Source organism: Olea europaea, chromosome 8 (genome assembly GCF_002742605.1).
Source record: "Olea europaea var. sylvestris chromosome 8, O_europaea_v1, whole genome shotgun sequence".
Lineage (NCBI taxonomy): Eukaryota > Viridiplantae > Streptophyta > Magnoliopsida > Lamiales > Oleaceae > Olea > Olea europaea.
Window position 1 is genome coordinate 11,820,604 of NC_036244.1, and position 21,572 is coordinate 11,842,175.

The 21,572-nt window shown below is 33.0% G+C and overlaps 1 protein-coding gene across 1 annotated transcript; it reads right to left on the minus strand.

The window, feature by feature from the left end:
• Positions 1-9,822: 9,822 nt before the first annotated feature.
• On the minus strand, positions 9,823-15,158 carry LOC111398808 (E3 ubiquitin-protein ligase RNF14). Its single transcript, XM_023025914.1, has 6 exons — positions 15,049-15,158; positions 14,461-14,977; positions 13,470-13,855; positions 11,935-12,161; positions 11,596-11,743; positions 9,823-10,254 (listed from the first exon to the last, which is right to left on the minus strand). The coding sequence occupies exons 2-6, from the start codon at positions 14,942-14,944 to the stop codon at positions 10,126-10,128; spliced, it is 1,374 nt and encodes a 457-aa protein (XP_022881682.1). The 5' UTR covers positions 14,945-14,977; positions 15,049-15,158; the 3' UTR covers positions 9,823-10,125.
• Between the last annotated feature and the right edge of the window lie 6,414 nt (positions 15,159-21,572).

Below are 21,572 nucleotides of genomic sequence, written 5' to 3' on the forward strand. Positions count from 1 at the left end.
TAGGAACATGAAGACTCTATCAGGCATTCATAAAGTGGTAAACAGTGTGGTTAAACGTATTGGATCATTATTTTAACATAAACTTTGTCGCTTGATTGCTGAAGATTGTTATTAGGCCTTCCCATCTTTATGCTTTCATACCATAGATTCAAGTATAGAGTTTTTTTTATATCAAATGGAAATTTAAATTCTATTTCAATACATGTGAAATGTCATCCTCTCACAGCATCGTGTCATGTACCAAAAGCAAGTATCAAATTCATTTGGACCATCCCATTTATTCCAAGCCTTTGTAACAAATCTTAGTGGTAACTGAATTCACTACTTCATGCAGTAAGAAAAGTAGAATTATATAGTCAGACCACAATCTTAAATGACTCAAAACAGAATAAATTCCAGCTGTAAACTTCTCGTAGCCTTAATGTGAGGAATGACTATAAAGATTGCTTCCTTATCCCAAAAAAAAAAAAAGGGGGGGGAAGAGTGGTTAGGACACCGGGCAACTCTCAGATGGATTGCTGATGAGAACTTGTTCATCTCTGAGTCTCAAAGGTAGGAGCCACACCCTAAACAGACTTCATAATTTCTCAACATTGTAGGTATGACCTGCATCCAGAAACAAAGGTTAATTAATACACCTACATGAATGTTATCACAAATATAGCACCTAGATAAGTTATCAAAAATGAAGATACAATGACTTACATGAATTTTGTAAAATGAAATCGTAGGGAACTTCATCATTTGGACCCAGAGGATCTGAAAAATAATTGCATTAACACATTAATAACGAAATTGATAAATCCAAGCTAGGTTATGATAAAAAAGAAAATACCTTTCGAGTAATTTTGGTCAATTTCGCTTATCGTGTGATTGGCCACGAAGTCCACATCCATGACAAATTCTCTCCTTACTCACTGCTATCTCCTTCGATTTTTTTAATCTTTTCCCACACCCCTTTGCTCTAACTTGTTGTGGTTCATTGATACTTACATGTTCTTCAATACTTGTTTCTCCCATGGATACCTCTTTAATACCATTGTTGATGTTAATCTCCTTTATTATTTTGTGAAGATTCTCCAACGCATTCACCAAGAGGCTAGCTCCTTCCTCGGTGAGAGATGCATCATTAACCACAACAGAGGACAACTGACATAGTTTAGAATGCCTTAACATCAGTGATTGGTTTGGAATCTCATTTAGTTCATCGTTTCCCATGTCCGATACTTGACCAATATTTGCACTTTTGGTCCACCTTTGAAGAATATATTGAGTCGGCAATTGTAATATTTGTTTGATCCTAAAGTACGCCAACATATGTCTGCATGGAATTCCTTCACATTCAAACTGTTGACAACTACAATGTATAATATCTAAAAACTTATTGTGAATAAGTTTTCTAGATCTTGATGTAGAAGACTTATCAACCCTTTCAATAATATAAGTGACACTTGATTCATCTTCACATAATGTATTTACAATGTAAGCTTGACTCTCGAAATCTCATCTTGAAAAGTTTGAAAAACGTTTCTAGTAGACATTTGTGCCTCCAATGGCCACAAGGATTGCAACTTTGGTTTTTCATTAATATTAGAATGATTAGACATTAACTCCTGATGTCTTTGATGTCCAAGTGCTATATTAAAGCATATAATAAAATCCATCAATGAGTTTTTTTTCAAAATGTACCTTTTTAGAAATGAATGAGAACTTTATGCTCTTTGACTTCTCGACATTCCAGCAGAAAAAATATGCTTAACAAATGCAGGGACCCATTTAGCATGTATCTCATATATTTGAGGAAGCCAGTCATTTTCTATCAATTATTGGTCAAAATGTGGTCTGACTTGTTCTAGGTGAACCAAGGGTCCTCTAGACGGAAACAGTCCAAGGTCCTTTGGTCGCCCAAAAATGATCGGTTTGAGATTGACATTACTACAAATGAAATGTTAGATAAAAACTGCAACAATTTGAAAGGTTTAAGATTGTGGTTGCAATTATTTTATCTTAAAAACCCATCAATTGCTATGAATAAGATCTAAAACGTCATATATTAAGTCCCTATTTGGTGAGGATTAAAATCAAATTATTAGTAGATTTTGATATTGATGAAATGTATGGTTGAAAATTTATTAGTTCCATGAAATATGTAGCTAAAATTAAGCCTACGTTTGGTCCTTTTTTTTTTAAAAAAAAAAAAAATCTCATTTCATACTTCACATTCTCCAAAAAAATGGTTATGTCAAAATACATTTTCTTATCAAAACGGGGATAAAACAAGGGCTAATTGTTGACTTTATTTTGGGTTAAAATTTATCTTAATTTCTACCGTGCAAATGCCAAGTACAAATGTATGTTGCATTCTGTGATACGAACATGATAACTTGATAAACATCGAAGGAATCATTTGCTGTGTGCAACATTCTCAAATGGTAAGTGGCACATTCAATTAGTTTGGTTAACTCATGAAGAGTTCAAAAAATTTATTTACTTATCCTACAACTTTGGAACTGGACTTATTACCTTCGCCCTTTTTTTTCCCCCCTGGGGAAACCCGCAGTTGCTACCCTTCGGGATGCACACTGGGTAAATTCTCGGGCTAACGCAATAGCCTGCAAATCACGCTAGCCAGTTAAACCGCATTAGGCAAGCTCGGTGTGACAAGCTCGACCGAGTAGGTGTTGGTAGGGAAATCGAACTCGTAACCAAAGACCTCCGCGCTCACCTACTCCACCAATTCGGCCACTCTACGAGGGGCTATTATGTTCGCCTATTTGATCCTAAGGAGTGTGGACATATCGAAACTTGATTTTTTGAAAATAGGATATGAACATGGAACAGTCGCATTAAGATATGACTTTCAGAAAAATAGGACACAAAATATAAGGGATTGTGTGTGTGTGTGTATATATATATATTGTCTTTATTTATATACTTTTCTATTTATAACAAAATTAATTTTTTTTTATTTTTATTCTTTTTTCTAGTTTATAGCTCTATAATTTTATCCTTTCAAATCAAATTAGTAGCTATTTATTATATTAAAATGTTATCGAGTTAAAACTATATATTACTACTATCAAAGAGAGAAAATTGCATGTGATAGACGTAAACGAATTTCGACTTGAAGTGCACAAAACTTTTCTCACATTATTTGACTTTTTTAGACGAACAAATGTTCTATTAGCTTTTATTGCATATTAAAATTTGCAAAATGAGACTTTGCATATACGTGTCATACGTTAGAAGTGGAAAGAGTATGAAAAAAAAAAAAGAGACACATCCCATAAGGATACGAGTTCAAGAAGTGTTTCTAAAGTCTCTCTCTGAGTGTCGAAATTATTTTAAATATATATATTAAAAATATAACACACTACATGACATGTCAAACACGAACATCATACTCAAGTAGGAATGTTTGTGGTTCATAGACCTCATCTACCCTAATTTGTCAAGACCCATACTCAAAATTTGATTTCCAAATTTAAGCCAATTGCATTTTGGAAATCGATAACCATATTTCTTGAAAACAGTAATTCGTGAGAGTACAACGTAAACTATAACATAGACATAAGTTTCATGGGGTTAAAATTTAGGAAATTTTGAGCAGCGATCTCCAACATTTTCAAATTTATATAGATTGTACTTTAATCTTCAATTTGTACCAATGAATATCCCTACTCTTTCAAAAATATGCAGCTGGAGTCCAAATGGATGCATTAGTTGACTAACAAAAGTGGACTTTGACTAATTTTCGCTAAATTGAAATGGATAAAATGGCAATTTTTTTATTTTATACATAACTTAAAATAATTTAAAAACCAAAAATAAAATAAAACAAAATAAACTAGAAAAGAAAAAAAAATAAACCATTAGCATCGTTAGTCGGAATGACAATTCGAACTATCAAAATCGAAAATCGCAGTTAACCGAATTGAACGGGGTGAAAAAAATCAAACAGATGGTGCAATATGGTGGGTATGATATTTGATTTTAATGACCCAGTTCCGGGCGGGCGAGTATGGTATTTACGTCGTCGACTCGCCCCGAACCGATTACCAGTTTTATTTTTTATTTTTTTATAAGTACCCATTAAAAAAAAAGTTGGACAATTAGGCTTTCCATTATTATTTATATGAATAAAGATTGAATATGAATTGAAGTTGGTGCTTTTTAGTTATTGAATATGAGGGATATTGTTTGATATTGTTATGTTGATGATATTGTTTGTTAAATTCAAATTTTGCATTTGGGAGGCTATTGTTTGCATTTTCATTTGGAATATTATTTATTAAATTGACTTAGTATTGTGTTTTTTGTTTTTTGTTTTTTTTTTTGTTTTTTTTTTTGTGTCATATGAGAATTTGAGAATATATCAATTGTGAATTGTGATATTAAAAATTAAATTAAGTATTGTGAAATGTGATTATGTGATTTGTGAAAATTGAAAATGAGAAATTGGGGAATTTATAATTTGTGATAAATTGGTGTTTGGAATTGAAAATTTGAAACTTTAATTATGTTTTAAAATTAATTTTAATTCTAAAACAGATTGTGAAATTATTTTTTCAATCGATGTCCTTACCTAATTTTGCAGTGGTGCATCTAATCCTGTAACTACTTCTAGTTGAACAAATGATTTATTAAGCATCGATAATATAAAGAAGTCTTATATATAATTTATTTTATATTATTTCAGATTGTATTATATTGTAATTTAATATAATATAAGATTTTTACGTTTCAGTGTATTTACATATAGATAGAATGATTTTTAATATTATTTAATTTTATATTAATAAATAATATACGGTGGACGGTCAACGATCAACGACCACCCTAGTTGGATCGAAGTCTTGAATTTGCCCTTGTTCATGGTTATTAACTGCCTGAACCGTACTGGCTTAAGTAATTATGGTGTGGTTATGGTATGACAAAAAAATTGGTGGTTCGGTGATGATTTTGACCGAACCGAACCATAGCCAACCCTAATCGTCACCTACCAACTGGGCAGTACCTCACCGACATAGCCTCTTCTTCGCCGACGATGGTGCTTGCACAACCTTCCCTTCATCTGCATCACCATCGGGATAGCCTCCCCGTTGTAATACCTCGAATTTTTCTTACTATTTTTCATATGGACCTCAACTTAATATTGATCATTTAGCAAATGAAAAAGATCTCGTGTCATTACAGAATGGTATCAGAACACGAGTTTAGTCGATTCTGTAGACTCGCCTTTTTTTTAAAGTATATATATTTTTTCATCATGTTTAAGTGCGATTTACATGTATAAATTTTTCTTAGAATAATAATTTATTTTGAAGATTTAGTAGTCTACATGGAAATATATATATATTTGTTTTGTCTATTAAATAGTGAAAATGCAGCAAATGAGATGAAGTTGGCTATTTAGTTATGTTATTTTGTTAACACGTGTATATATATATATATATATATTGTGTGTGTGAATATATATATATACATATACTTATTTACTATTTAGGAGATATGTTTGTAGTATAAGTGAATTTAATTTCTGTCCACTTTTGTTTTACTGCACCTTGATTGTGCATGAATTGTGTGTGTTTTAAAAAATAATTAATTAACTTCTCAAATAAATGAAATGATTTTACTCAATTGGGTTCGATATAACTTGTCAACTTGTTAAGTAAATGATTTCTATTATAATGGGTACGTGATTACTTGTTTATCTTTTTGTTGTGTGAAATTTTCATTAAACAAGTATTTAAAATTAGATTTCTACTATCGTCCGGTGAACCCAAGGTATGAATGAAATGTTATGTTCAACCTTACTTTCAAGCATGATTTATGAACTATTTAAGCTTGATTTCACGAAATGCTTATGATGTTTAAAGTGAAATATGTTATGCAAGTTGTTATATCGTTTACTATACATGAAGATATGATGATTAGTCATTTTACAAGAGCATAATATATAAGTTGACTGATAAAGATAAAGCATAATTGAATATTTATGTGATAGATGTGGCAGGAACTTATGTTTGTTAACTTCGAATTTTTCATTTGGGAACTGGGATATTATTTGCATTTTATTTGTGATATTATTAGTTAAATTGACTTACTATTTTTTTTATTTATGTATTATATGAGAATATATCAACTGTAAATTGTGATATTAAAAATTAATTTGAGTATTGTGAAATATGATTGTGTGATTTGTGAAAATTGAAAATGAGAAATTGGAGAATTTATAATTTGTGACAAATTGGCGTTGGGAATTGAAAATTGAAATTTTAATTATATTTTAATTTTAATACAGATTGTGGAATTATTTTTCAATAGATGTCCCAACCTAGTTCTTGCAGTGGTGCATCTAATCCCGTAACTACTTCTAGTCGAGCAAATGATTTGTTAAACATTAATAACACAAAGAAGTTCATGTATCATTTATTTTATATTATTTAGGATTGTATTGTATTGTTATTTAATATAAATATACGATTTTTACGTTTTAGTGTATTTACATATAGATAGAATAATTTTTAATATTATTTATTTGATATTAATAAATAACACGGTTATTGACTGTTGATGGTCAACAATCAACGACCACCCTAATTGGGTCAAAATCCTAGATTTGCCCTAGTTCATGGTTATTAACCGTCCGAACCCAGCCGAACCGAGCCAACTTATGTGGTTAGGGTGTGATTAGGATATGGTTAAAAAATTGATGATTCGGTACTGATTTTGACTGAATCAAAAGTCAAACCGAATCATTGCCAACCCTAATCGTCACCCACCCACTGGCTAGTACCATCATCGACATAGCCTCCTCTTCACTGGCGATGGTGCCTGCGGCTTTGTCTGCACTAACGTCGGCACAGCTTCCCCTCCATCAGCACAACCATTAAAAAATATCACACCTAAAACTAAACCTTAACACCACCACCATAGAATCCACACACCAAAACTACCAAAAAATCACCATCACTTAAACACCAACTCGACACCTATTTACACCACCATAATTACTTTTCCCTATCTCACCATCAAGCACCAACACTACAGAAACTCATGAAAAGAGACCAATTTCACAAAAAATGATGGTCTAAAGTGAAGAAGAAGACGAGGGATATAAAAAAGTGCATCGACTATTTGTCCCATTTTTTATTGAAATACCATCATCAGATTGGATGCCTGGATTGTGAGAGTCAACTGGTGATTATCTACGATGGTGGGTGTGATTGGAGGAGGAGTTGCCGGCAATTTTTTAGTTTGCAAATTGGGGGTTTTGGGTGGTTATTCCTAGGAACGGCAATTCAAATCATCAAAATCAAAAATCGTGATTAATTGAACCGAATGGAGCAAAAAAATCGAACTGATGGTGCAATGAGGTAGATATGGTATTTGATTTTAATGACCCGGTTCGAGGCAGAGCGGGTATGATATTTACACCGTCGATCCGTCCGAATTGATTACTCATTATTTTTTATTTTTTTTAGAAGTACTTGTTAAAAAAAATAATTAGACAATTGAGCTTTTCATTATTCTTTCTATGAATGAAGATTAAATACGAATTGAGATTGGAACTTTTTAGTTATTGAGTAGAAATCAAGTTCGATGCTTAAGGATCAAAGAACAAGGATATTATTTAGTATTGTTATGTTAATAGTATTGTTTGTTAAATACGAATTTTGCATTTGAAAATTGGGATATTGTTAACATTTTTATTTGGGATATTATTTGCTAGATTGACATAGTATTGTGTTTATTTATTTATTTATGTGTTATATGAGAATTTGAGAATATATTAACTATGAATTGTGATATAAAAAAATAATTTGAGTATTATGAAATGTGATTATATGATTTGTGAAAATTGAAAATGAGAAATTGGAGAATTTATAATTTGTAATAAATTGGTGTTGGGAATTGAAACTTTAATTATATTTTAAAATTAATTTTAATTTTAATACAGATTGTGAAATTATTTTTCAATCGATGTCCCACCCTAGTTCTTGTATTGGTGTATCTAATCCCGTAACTACTTCTAGTTGAGCAAACGATTTATTAAACATTGATAACACAAAAGAAGTCTCATGTATCATTTATTTTATATTATTTCAAATTGTATTGTAATGTAATTTGATATAAATATATGATTTTTACGTTTTAATGTATTTACATATAGATAGAATAATTTTTAATATTATTTAATTTGATATTAATAAATGATATCACTATACAGCTGTTGACTATTGATGGTATCAACGTTTGCCCTAGCTAGTTCGAAGTCCTAGTTTGTCCCTGGTCATGGTTATTAACCGTCTGAATCGAGATACGAATCGAACTGACTTACGTGGTTATGATACGACTATAGTAGGGCCAAAAATTGGTGGTTCGGTGATAGTTTTGGTCGAACCGACCCGGACCGTTTCCAACCCTAGTTATTCTGGTGACATTTGGTAGAGAAGATCATGGTTGGGTGGGATGTGTAGAGGGGAATGAGGGCTTTCCGATGATATGTAGGTTCGACAATTTGGACGGTGGTATTGGTGGGGGGATGGTGTGTTGCTAGCCGAGTTGAGTTTGGTTTTGGGATTGGGATCAGGATTTGGGACGAGGGTGGGGAAGATGGCCTTTCAATAGGGTTTGGATTTTAAAATTTTTATTTTATTTTAATTATTTTATAATATAAAATATAAAATTACTATTTTAACCTTTTAAAATTTGTCAAAATTTGATCAATATTTTGTCTATAGGTCAATTAATGGTCAAATAGATAATTTCATCTATTTGGACCCCAGATATATATTTTTGAAAGGTCGGGACCTTCGTTGACACAAACAAAAGTTAGGAATTATTGCTGCAATTTTTCCCTAAATGTTATGCTCATGTTCATTGCACCCGATAGTTAAAAATAAGTAAAAACTCGTCACAAGATATGATTTTTATCTATAATCCTCGCTTTAATAGTTAAGACTATTTAATATTTTGCTATGAAATGAGAGAACTAGTTTCAATTCCATTATAGTCGGTCCTCTTTGATAATCATTTTTTTAAAACTCTTTATTTTACACACTCGTTTTCAACCATATATTCACACAATAAAATATTTTGTACGTAAACTTAAGGTTTTTTTCCTAATTTTAATTACATATTCTCCTAAATCACTATTGAAAATAATATTATTTTTTCAAATAATGACCATCAAATATGTGCTTAGTCGTAGGGCTTCACAAGGTTAATTCGAGGTTATCTTTGTCAATCTTTAGAGATTTTTATCCCCAACTCTTCTCTTACATTATCATCATCTTAACCTTTTAGAATTTAACAGCCCCCTTTTTAGTCATAGTTTCTGTCAGATTTTTTCATTAGACTAGCCTTAAAAATGACTTAATATTAAACTATTATGTTAACCATTACGTAGTAAAAAGAAAAGAAATAACTACCCTTTGCAATTATATTCCCAATCCCTTTTCTTGGGACGCATATCTTCAACCTTTACTATTTAATATTTTGAACTGATATAGTGAGGTGTCATAATTTAAAGGATTAAATTGGTTTACAAGGACCACTACCGACTACTCACGCCAGGTGGGTCCCGCATGTATACAAAATTATTCAAAAAATACGCACCCACATCCCTACTGCGAGTAGTCGGTAGGGGTTGAACCCTTACTGTGGCACCCCAGCACAACTGAAATTTAAATGAGGGGACAACGAAATGAAAGCAATAGATCTCAACACAACATTGACTATCTACCAGGAGGTACTCATTGCAGAATAAGCAGGGCAAATAGAAGGCTTCTTTCTAGCATAGGAAAATTCAACCTCTTAAATGCATCACAAATCGTTATATCGAGCAAAATCTTGAATCAAATTATTGAATTTCTAAATGTACAAGAAGAATATACAACAGTCAATATTGTGTAAATCCGAGTCCAAACTAAGCAACACTCAAATGTCAATCGAATGCAGGGATGTGTAAGTAGGTAAAGAACGGAAGCTGATGTTTACTTATTGGTTTGAACAACGACGGTGTTATGCTTCAAATTTATAACTTCTTCAGTTCAAGTTCCTCCAGGCCTCTTTAATGTCCAAACAGCAACACACACTCAAATGGGATATCTTTTACAATTATCCGACAGTGTGTTGCTTGCAACCCCTGGGTCCATAATGCTGCGAGCCGCGTCTCACCATCTTTCTACACAAGTAGCAATAGTGATTTTGACATGCCCAGCAAAATATGTGATTGTTATTGCCAACCTGTCCACAAAGACGAGCCAAGTGAAGATGCAAACTGTTAGTGGAGATAGTAACAGAAATAATAAAGACGGACAAACAGCGACGCCGACTATGAAACACCAGCAACAGATAAAAACCATCTTCTCGACATAAAAAATTCATAATCACAATATATATATAATTCAGGTTTCTATTTTTCAGCAAAATATTGGTGAAAGATCAAGGGTTTTGATAACATTTTTTCTAAAATCATGAAAAAATTCTCATCCGAATCCTGTTAAATTTTACCACCACCTTCTTTTTTCTTACATTTCATCTTCTTATTAAAATTCTGTACTCTCATAATTGAAAGTTTTGATTGCTTGCTTGCTACTTTTTTCGAATTTTGATTTTTCATCTTTACTTATAAGTATATTATGAACATAAGCAAATCTAATCCTCCTTATTTTTCTCATTTTATGATGGTTCATATCCCAACACCCTTATTGTGACACAAAATGATTATGGACATTAAAAAGGGCCAATATTATACTTTTGCTGGTCTTTTCAATGCTAAGCATGAACACCACAGCTAGGTCTTGAGAAGGAAACGGTGATCTCATTTCATAAGATTAGATTTCTTATGGTATCATGATAAATTTAGATCCACAAGAGCCTAATATTTTCAATAAGTATAACACTTTATATACATTTTACATATGTGGAACCGTTCCTCCTACCAATGAATTTGACAAATAATCTCAACACTCAATTTAAGCTAATCTAACAGTCTAGATCTATTGCTGTGTTAGATAACTCGAAGTTCATATGGTTCTGCTTCACTTTGCAGATGTTGTTTAATTCAATTCTGAAGTAGTTGCAATAATTTCATGATTCAAGAAATAGTAAGGAAAATAATAGTAATCTTCTTGAAGATTAGATTCCTCTTTCTATAGGTTCCACACAGCAAGATATGGCTTTAAGCCGATTTGTCGACTTCACTTCATAAAAGAAAACTGAACAACAAAGAACTTCACAAGATGCAAGTTACTTCTTCAAATGCAACAATTTGTGACATGTTCGAGGACATCTTAACAGAACTATAAATTGATTTATTTACAACTCTAAGATCCTAAGTTCTTATTATTTTCTACACATCAAGTTATTTAATATACTTTCTCGAATATCTTAAACAATTCAAAGTCAATATGGTTATTCTCTTTGCTTGTATTATTTAACTCAGTCCGAAATGACTGCAATATTTTCAGAAAGATTTTCAACCAACCACCCAGTTGCCATTTTCTGTTGTTACTTTTATTTCTTTTCTTGATTTATATGCTTAATGACATCAGAATTAAAGCAAAACTGGATGCATCATCTCACCTTTGCATTGAGTTGACCACAATTAGGGCATGAATGACCACAGTCAGCAAACAATTGAGCTTGAATCTGACCCCCAACTTGGCGAGCATTCATCCTCTCCTCCCACATCTGAATCTCTTCTGCCTGGAAAAGTTCACAATTTCCATCCCTACGAGGAAAAGATCATCAGCCCAACAAATATGACATAACTAATAGCTGAAATTAGATGTTGCAATTGAATTTGGCTAAACTCAAAAGTAACTTTTTCGTAAAGTACGTCTACACGAACTTTTTAGAAAGTTACTTTTAAGCCTAGCCAAACATCCACTTTAGCTATAATAGTAAAAGGAAACGACGGACCTGAAATGCTCATATCCCTCAATTGCCTTATTACAGCGATAGCAGAAATACTGCCCACAATTATTACATACCATCTTGTTGCACCCTTCAGTTCGTGAGATAGCCATCTTACAAGAAGGGCATTGCTTTGCAGAACGTTTTATTTCCTTGACGCTAAGAAGCTCATTGATCAGTTCTTTCTCGAGGCGCCTTTGATCAACTTTCAGTTGAGTTGAATTCTGTCGCTCCTGATACCAACATCAGATTTTCACATATTAAATTATCATAATACGATTTCTAAAAGAAAGATTAACAAAGCCCAGGAGAAGTATAAACCGAATATATTGTTGAATACTTAAAATAAATATCAAGCAAATTTATCTAGGTTGGGTAACCCTAGATCTAAGAACAGGACTCCTAGTGCTTTAGGAGAAAAAATGCAACTGATATTTAGAACTTGAATGGAGAATGCAAGAAACTTCAGAGAACAGATGGAAACAACAGACTTAAGCAGCTTCCTTAATAGGTCAAAGAAAGCATGAACATCAAAAAGTAAGAAACATACCCACACACGACATTTTCGCACTAAATGAATCCATCTATATACAAATAACGAAAAATATTATTTTGACTATTAAACGGACTTCTTTAGAAAAACTCACCATGATTATTATTCACCAGAAAAAAATTATGTATATATGATTGATAGAGAGTGCAATCCACCATTATTAGTTGCATGCATGTTGTGGGGAATAATTTTTGAGAAACTAAATTAGGGGTGTGTTTGATCCCCATTTTTTTAAGAAAATAGATTTTGTAATCATGATTTTTCGGAGAATGTGGTTAAAAAGTAAGAAAAAGTTTTGGCTATACGTGTAAAATCATTTTATTAGAAGAATATGTGACTGAAAATGAGTTAAAAAAACATGAGTTTCGATATAATGGAGCTCAAACAGAGGCTAAATTCTGCCAGGTTATTGCAAATCTGCTAATAGTAAAAGAACAGTTGGAATATAAGAAGTCTGTCATGAATGGAGGGAGTAATAATGTAATTCAAAGTCGGCAAGATGAAGTGCTTCTCTTAAGTTTGACAGGGTTACACCCAATTTAAATCGGAAAGGTAAATATGGTATAAATAGCCTTTAGAGTGAGGTAGGTAGGAAACAGAGAGCTTCGAGATAGCCAGAAGAACTAGTTTTGATAGTTTCGTGCAATAACTGAACACAAGCCCGGTGCCATTGTACTATTCACTAATTTGACAATTGCACTCTCCTCATACTAGTGAACAGTCATACCTCTAAATGCACGTAGAAGTCATTGACCCATCAATGTATTTTTCTGAAAAAAAGAGGGCCTATTTTCATGTCTACCCTTTATAGCCGCAATACTACAAACTGCCGAATAACAAATTCCAAGAATAACGGGGACAGTTAATTATGACAGAAAAGCAGGTGAACCACAGCTATTTTGCTTTCAAAATGATAAGAATACCGTCCAAAGTACCATTAGAGAAACACTACAAAATACCAAGTATACATTAAGTGGAAACTCACTACCTGCAAAATAAGCAGTTTCATTTCCGGTGTCATACAGGCAACTCCTACATGACGTTTCTCTCTGCAAAGTGTACAAAAGCTATAGAAGCACTTCGAGCATTGGGCATGCTGATCTTCATCTTCTAAGCAGGCTGTTTCACATCTTGGGCAGTAAACCACATCAGACATCGATTCCAATGTTTTTTGTAACATAAGTGACTCCCAGCGTTCGAAATCATTTTCCCCAAGTAGTCGTTTCAGTAAACCAGGTGGAATCATTCCCCCACATTTTGTATCCGGGCATTTAAGTTTCAATATTGTTCCTTCCTTTATATGCATGTCAGAATAAGTTTTCATGCATATGTTGCAAAAGAAATGCTGGCATGGCAATCTAATGAACTCAGAACCTGGTAAGGAAAAACAAGGCAAATTAATGATCATCTTAACTGCGTATGGGAAGTCAACTTTTAAGTCAAGATAGACTAAAGATCATTCGCATCTTCCATTTTGAAAACCAAACTATGAAGGACTTCAGCTCCCTACTCAGGAGATCAGATTATCAATGCAAATATTATTTAGGGTCGTTCAGCTTTCAGGGCCATGAGTTTTTTCAAAGGGTTCTGAGCATTATCACTAATGATAAGTAGAGTTAAGTCAATGCAGCAAGTGAAACAAATATGCTCCCACAAAACCAAAGTCTTAGTAAAATTATTTTTAGTTGTCAAATATTGACAGCTGCTTGGAAAATGTAGCCAAAATTAACATGCCTCGCGTTGAAACTATTGAATAGAATATAATAAATTAGGTTCACTGAACTTAATCAGAGTTTCAAATTTACTCCCTAATGCATCATGAAATGATCTTTGGCAGAAGAGTACTTGTAACTTCTAAGTTTTATATCTTTAATATAGGATAAACTTACAGAAGAGAATTATGCATCCTAATACTTTGGTCTTCGGGCACTTATGCAGTCAGGTATTTAGTAGATTTTTGAAAAAGTGGCGACGAATACCTTGAAACTCACTGAAACAGATGCAGCACTCGTGGATGTTTCTAAAGAAGTTTTCATTATGCTGTTCATCATTGTAACTCTTCATTGAAGGGATATCAACATCTGGGGAGATGCTGCCAGAAATCGCACGTCTATCTTCAGTATGTCTTACGCCATAAGGACCAAGAACTATTTCATGATCAAAACCAAGATAAGAGAGGGTAGAACTGTGTAACCATTCTACCCATTGGTATATAACCTCCTGCTCAGGCTGTTCCTTCCAGATTGATTCAAGCTTGAAGCAGAGATCCAAAATTTTTTTAGAGTCCAACCACTGAACCGAAATAGTAAAGTAAGGAGCATGGTGGCTCGGATATGATTTCGGCAACAAACATGTCAATAGAATTGGCTGGAGATGCTCAACTTTGAAAGAGTATGAGAACTCTGAAGAATCGCCATCTTGTCCATCATGGGTATCATGGGATTTCAAATTTGTAGTAATCATAATTGCGCTAGGCACTTCAATGTGTATATTAATCTGTATAATAATATTAATATTAGAAAATTTTCCTTAACGGAAAATATGGACTACTTCAATCACTAAATTACCTGAAAAGACCATAGCCCATTTTGTTTGTCTAAAATGAAAATGTTATCACCGTAAATGGACTCCAGAGCTAGTAACTATAAAATAGAAAACAAAGACGTGTATGAGAAGAAAGAGATAAGAGAGGTTTCATTACAGTGTAAAGAGCACTTCCAAACTTTCTTGCTCTTTGTGAATCGGATCTTGTACTCATTCCCATACTATTTTCAAACTCTAGTATTAACACCAAGGATATCCCTTGTCCAAATGTAGATGGAGAAAATAAAACAGTAACATTAAACTTGTGGTATTGTAAAACTGTTGTCATTAAAAGTTCTTTTGAAGCTTTCCATGAATAAAGGATGTAGAATTTTCATTTCAATCTTCAGACGTGAACTTTTGAAGCTTTTATCCTTAACCACCTTACATCATGAATAATTGATGTAGAATTTTCTTTGCAATCTCCAGATGTGAGCACTTGATCATGTTAGACTTTTAATATCACCTACAACTTATTTAGAGTTTCCTTTTGACATAAATGGAACACAATGCGAAATACAAGGATAGTCCAAGTATTATCAATGAAAACCCCCATTATCTCCACCATGATGAATTGGGAGATGTCCATCTCTCCTTGCTACTATGTTGGTCACCTGATTCTAGATCAGGTGGTTTATCTCCTTCACTCCTGAATGACCGAATGGTGCTCAACTCCTATATTGTAAGTGAAGGCAAAGAACAAAAGGAGATAGCTCCTGAGTCCATTCTCATTCCTGAACACACACCTCACTCGCCCACCCCAAATTCAGACACAGAGAAGAAATGATAATGATATCGAAAAGAAGAAAAAAGAAAAACCAAACAGTCAAGTACCACACGAAAATAAAGCAATCACAGAGTCAGTTCCAAAACTGATTGAGAACTAAAGAAATTGAAAGAGAATTTCTTCCGTTCTACTTTATATTTTCAAACCATGAAATCAAAATAGTGATAAATCACAATTTTTATGAAAGGCACATAATCTTCTCAATTAATTCATTTAAACAAATCCTCTTTTCACACTTATTTGCTTATAAAGTATTTTAAAATAACATGCAATATACGTTCAACTTTGATTAATATTACACAAATGCGAGTTTAAATTTAAAGGCGTCTTTATTCAATCTATAAATTTTACAATTGTATTTAATGCTCCACTAGTTTTCCAGTCGAGTGATTAATAGTGTAATTGTTAGGAACTCGAGTGATTTGTAAGAAAAATAATTCAATAACCATTTTGAAAATTTCAACAAACTTCCACAATCTTTGCTAAAATTAACCCTTATAGTGTGTTTAATTAATATGGAAAATATCACTTAGGGTGTGTTTGATTACATTTATTTTTCATGGAAAATATTAGTTTTTCACCCAAATTCCTACTTGAAGTGTTTGATTGCTATTTTTTTCCATGAAAAACATTTTCCAATTTTTGAAAATATGCCTAATTTTCCTTGTTTTTAAGGAAAACATTTTCTTTGGGTAGAGGTGATTTTTATTTTCCACAAAATATGGAAAATATTTTCTTTTCTAAATGATATTTTCCATATCAATCAAACACACTCTTAGAAAAGAAAATATTTTTCATATTTTGTGGAAAATAAAAACCACCCCTACCCAAGGAAAATGTTTTCCTTAAAAATAAAAAAAATTATACATATTTTCAAAAGTTGGAAAATGTTTTCCATGAAAAAAAATAGCAATCAAACACTCCAAGTAAGAATTTGGGTGGAAAATTGATATTTTTTATGGAAAATAAATGTAATCAAACACATCCTTAGTTACTTGTTTAGAATATTTTTTAAGTGAAAATGGATTTTTTTTTAAATATGTGATTAAAAGTAGAAAAAAGAAGAAGTTATGAATCGAAGCCCCCGTTTGGGCTCCATTACATGAAAAATTAATGTGTGGAATAATATTTTTTTGAAAAATGAGTGGTTGAAAATGAAGAAAAATTTTCGATTTACGTGTAATATTATTTTATGAAAAATTGTGTGATTGAAAATAAGAGAGAGAAAAATAAAATGTAATGTAATGTAAATTAATGGGGCTCAAACAGGTGCTAAATTTTTTTTAGCTTAAGTTTGACTCATGTTTATTGTCCTTGTTAATCTCTCGTTTCCAACCCATTAACTTCTTTTACTTTTCAACGTCATTAACGGATGTGCCGCAGTGGCTGGCCGTAGAGTTCAAGGCGCCGTGCCAAGCATAGAGCGGAGGAACTCATCGCCGGCAATGCCAAGGCATTAAAATCTCTACGAAAATTTATCAATTTCAATCTCCTACTCTCTCGCGAGGCTCAAATACTCATCCTCAAGGTACAATTTCACTTCACAGTTCATACCATACTACTTTTAATATTCTTGGTAAACCTAATTCACAACGTTGTAGAGCTCAATTTTAACTTCCGACAAAGTCGGTTGATGGCTGTAAGTCAGCCCCGACCTCCGAGCCGCCATTGTTGCATATATATATAGGATAATGCTATATGACCCAAGTTGGGTTACAAACTTGGGTAACAAAATGACGTGTAGGGCTGAGATTAAAAGGCACTGGATGGCTGTGATTTATTAACAGTAAAAATTGGGTCAACAAGGCGCGAAAACCAAAACCTGGTCTCTGCGTAATGGAAGGAAGACGAAATTAGGTCAGTGGAAGGTGCCAAAGACATTACCCCATCTTCTACTACCTCACCTTGCATTTCACGTCCTAAAATCCACACTTGTGTTTCGTAGAAGAAAGGCAGCAAGTGCCATGTCCAATCTCCATCTCCGGCAGTGGTCAGTCCGATCTCCATCTTGGACAGGTCCGGCTCCATCTCCGGCAGTAGCAGTCCAATCTCCACCTTCGACAGGTCTGACTCCTTCTCCGGTTGTAGGTATGTTCCATTAATTACAAAAATTAATTTTAAACTCTGTTATACTAGTGTATGGGAAATGAAACAGATTAGAAAAAAATGCTAAATAACTATTTTAGTGCGCTTCATCTTCTCTCTCTCTCTCTCTAAATTATTTTCTTATGTACCATTGAATGCAATGGAAGGAAATGATTGTGAAGCACACGGTTTACTGATGTTCTATTTGTCTCCGGCAGTAGCAGTCCAATCTCCACCTTCGACAGGTCTGACTCCTTCTCCGGTTGTAGGTATGTTCCATTAATTACAAAAATTAATTTTAAACTCTGTTATACTAGTGCCTGCATTTTTGTATTCTATAGACAAACAATTTGGACGTCTCTTCTGCATTTTGTTTGTTCAAACATTACAACCCTCTAGCTTACCTCAGACTTCATGCTTATTTGGCATATTTGGTCTCGGAATTTAGTCCACCTGAGCTAGACTCTATTAAGTTGACATTTAGTTCCCAGTGGTGCGAAAATAATACTCATATTTGACATTTAGGATTTTATGAATTGAGTATTGTGTGCGGGGTTATTGAGTACTGCGATTTTGAACTCAATCTAATCAATTTCCTTGTCTTTTTTTTTTTCAAATTACAGGTGAGCACATAAGGTTTCTGGTGTCAGTAAAGTTTGAGGAGGAGAATGTGGAATACGACGTGGAAGACTGAGAAAGCTGAAGGAGAACAGTTGGAGAAGGAAAGCTTATTTTGGGATGCAAGGCAAAGGTTGTGTATATGTTTGGGATCCAGTTGCTAACAGGGAAATTTGGATTTGGATTTTGATTGTGGTTTAATAAAAGTTCCGATATGAATGTCGATGAGTATTATGTAATAGCTGCTTATGAAAAAGAAGTGAATGCATTTTATGTAAGATGTGCATATGCCGTAGGTTTTCCAATTCGGAAGAGGAGTTCGACAAGGGATGATCATGGTGTTTTGAGATATGTTACATTCACATGTAGTCAAGAGGGACGAAGAAGGGATAATTTGTATGGTAGTTGCTAGGTTGTTCTTAATCTTTCGAAAGTGCAGTTGGTATGTTGTTGACATTGTGTATTGTATCAATTATTCCCTTGATTGGTATTAAAAAAAAAAAATTTAGCTTTAGATCTATAGTTTTGCCTACTATTTATTAAAGGAGTGCTTGATGTTCTTGAGTTTTGTTCATGATAAATTTTGCCTTAAATCATTTAATATTCTGTAGTTTGCACTGCATACTTATGGAGTGATGAATTTCCTATGTAATAGGTTGATAATTGTATTTGTAACAGGTGTATTTCCTCTTTCTATTTTGCTTCTACAATGAAGTTAAATCTCAGTGACCTAAGTCCTTAATTACTTGTTATTCTTGCATAATCAATTAAAGCATTTGGTTGTGTGTGTTGGTGTAACAGTGATGTTATCTTGATCAAGTCCTTTGATCATATTGGTAGTCACAGTGATTTAATGCTTTTCCAGTTCATCCAAGAGCCTTAATCTATGAAGGAGAACATTAGCATTGTGGCTGATCATGACTTTACCTAATTGCTGTCAGCCACCGCATGAAGTGTATCAAACAATTCCATATAACTAAATGATTCTAAAAGGCAGAAAAACATCAGCATAAATTCACCAGCACAAATCGACTAATAAATTCAACTGAAAATCCATTAAAACATCAGTAATAAGCCTTACAGGCCCATATTTGATATAGCAAAAAGGATCATGCAATACACAATAGGATCATGCCTTTCACGAAAGGATGATGTCTGATAGCAAAAGCACCATAAGCACATTAATCTAAACTTACAACCCTCAAATATTTCCAGCAACTTTACACAAAAAAACATAATCCTACAAATATCTTCAATGACAAAATGACTTCACAGCTGTCAAACTAGAATCTAAATCAATAGGTGGCTTGTGAATTTTGCTGAGTTGCTACTGGTTGCTGAATTTTACTTCATTCTTGGTGGTGCAAATGGAACTGACCCTTGAATGACCCTTTTATTTTCTATCATGGCTGCCCTCTTTCTTGCTTTTTCTTGATTCTCTATATTTTGTAAATCTGATCAAAACTCTCCTTCACCAGTAGTCGCCTCAAACTGGATTGTAAGATCTGCGTTTAGCCCCACCATAAGACGTTCCGGTGCATTCTCGTCATACTGAAAATTATCATCATTCACACCATCATCTGAATCAATCAATTGGCATTCAAGAGGTATCAATTCCTCCTCAAAAGTATCGGCTACATTGGAAAAAACTAAGATTAGATGTTTCCTAATAAATTTTCCAATATAAGATAAAATACATGAATATAAAAGTGCATAAATTTGTTCATATGCCGTTGAACAATGTATATGAAAAAGAGTTTCCATAAAATTTTCCCTAAATTTTGGACTTTCTAAACCAGAGTACGGTAATTTTTTGGAGGTGCGGAGACTGCCGGAGGTGTGGAGACTGCCAGCGCTGATGGCTGTCGGAGGTTAGTGCTTTGGGAAGGGTTCGGTTGTAATGGGTTGTAATCGACTTTGGGAATTTGGGGAGAGAGAGAGTTCACTTCACGGGTTGTTTTGGAAGAGGAGAATAATGGAAGAGAGAGTTCACGAGGTGGATTTCAAATTTCAAATGTTGAGTTTTTTTTTTTAAATCAGCACAGTGATGCCACGTCATTTTGTAATCCTTCTTTGTCAATCGACTTGGGTCATGTAGCATTATCTCATATATATATATACACACACACACATACATGGGGTGTTTGAAAGTTATTTATGTAAAAATGCATTTTAGAATAGTAAATTGACGTGAAATATATAGTTGAAAAATAAGGATAATTTTTTGTTTTCGTGCAATATTATTTTAATGAAGAATGTGTGATTGAAAATAAAGTAAAAATATATTTTGAAAAAAAGGGTACCAAACGGGGTCAAAAAGAGAGAAATTACGGATATATATTTAAATATTTCAATAATCATCTAAATTATATCAAGATCATGATTTGCTCATCGAATTTCAAAATATTTAATAATGCTCACTGAACTTTGTCTATTTACATTTCATCCATAATTCGTCAAATTTCATTTATCTCATTGCTAGAGCGTCAACAAAAATAGAAATTTTTTTGTTTTACGTGTAATATTGTTTTAATAAAAAATATATGGTTGAAAATAAAGAAAAAAAATGTATTTTAAAAACATGGGTACCAAACGGGGTCAAAAAGAGAAAAATTACGGATATATATTTAAATATTTCAATAATCATCTAAATTATATCAAGATCATGATTTGCTCATCAAATTTCAAAATACTTAATAATGCTCACTGAACTTTGTCAATTTACATTTCATCCATAATTCATCAAATTTCATTCGTCTCATTGCTAGAGCGTCAAAAAAAAAAAATAAAAAAAATACCATTGTTAAAAAAATTATAACTCAACTAAAGCATCCAAGTGAAACATTTCATTAATTATTCAACTTATACTATGGTCAAGGTTTACTTATCAAACTTCAATATGCATACCAATGATCACTCATCTTTAAGAGTCGCACTCCACCTATCATCCGTCAGATTGTATTTCCTTCATATTACTAGAGTGTCACACGAAAATTCCACGGACAAGTTATGAACGTC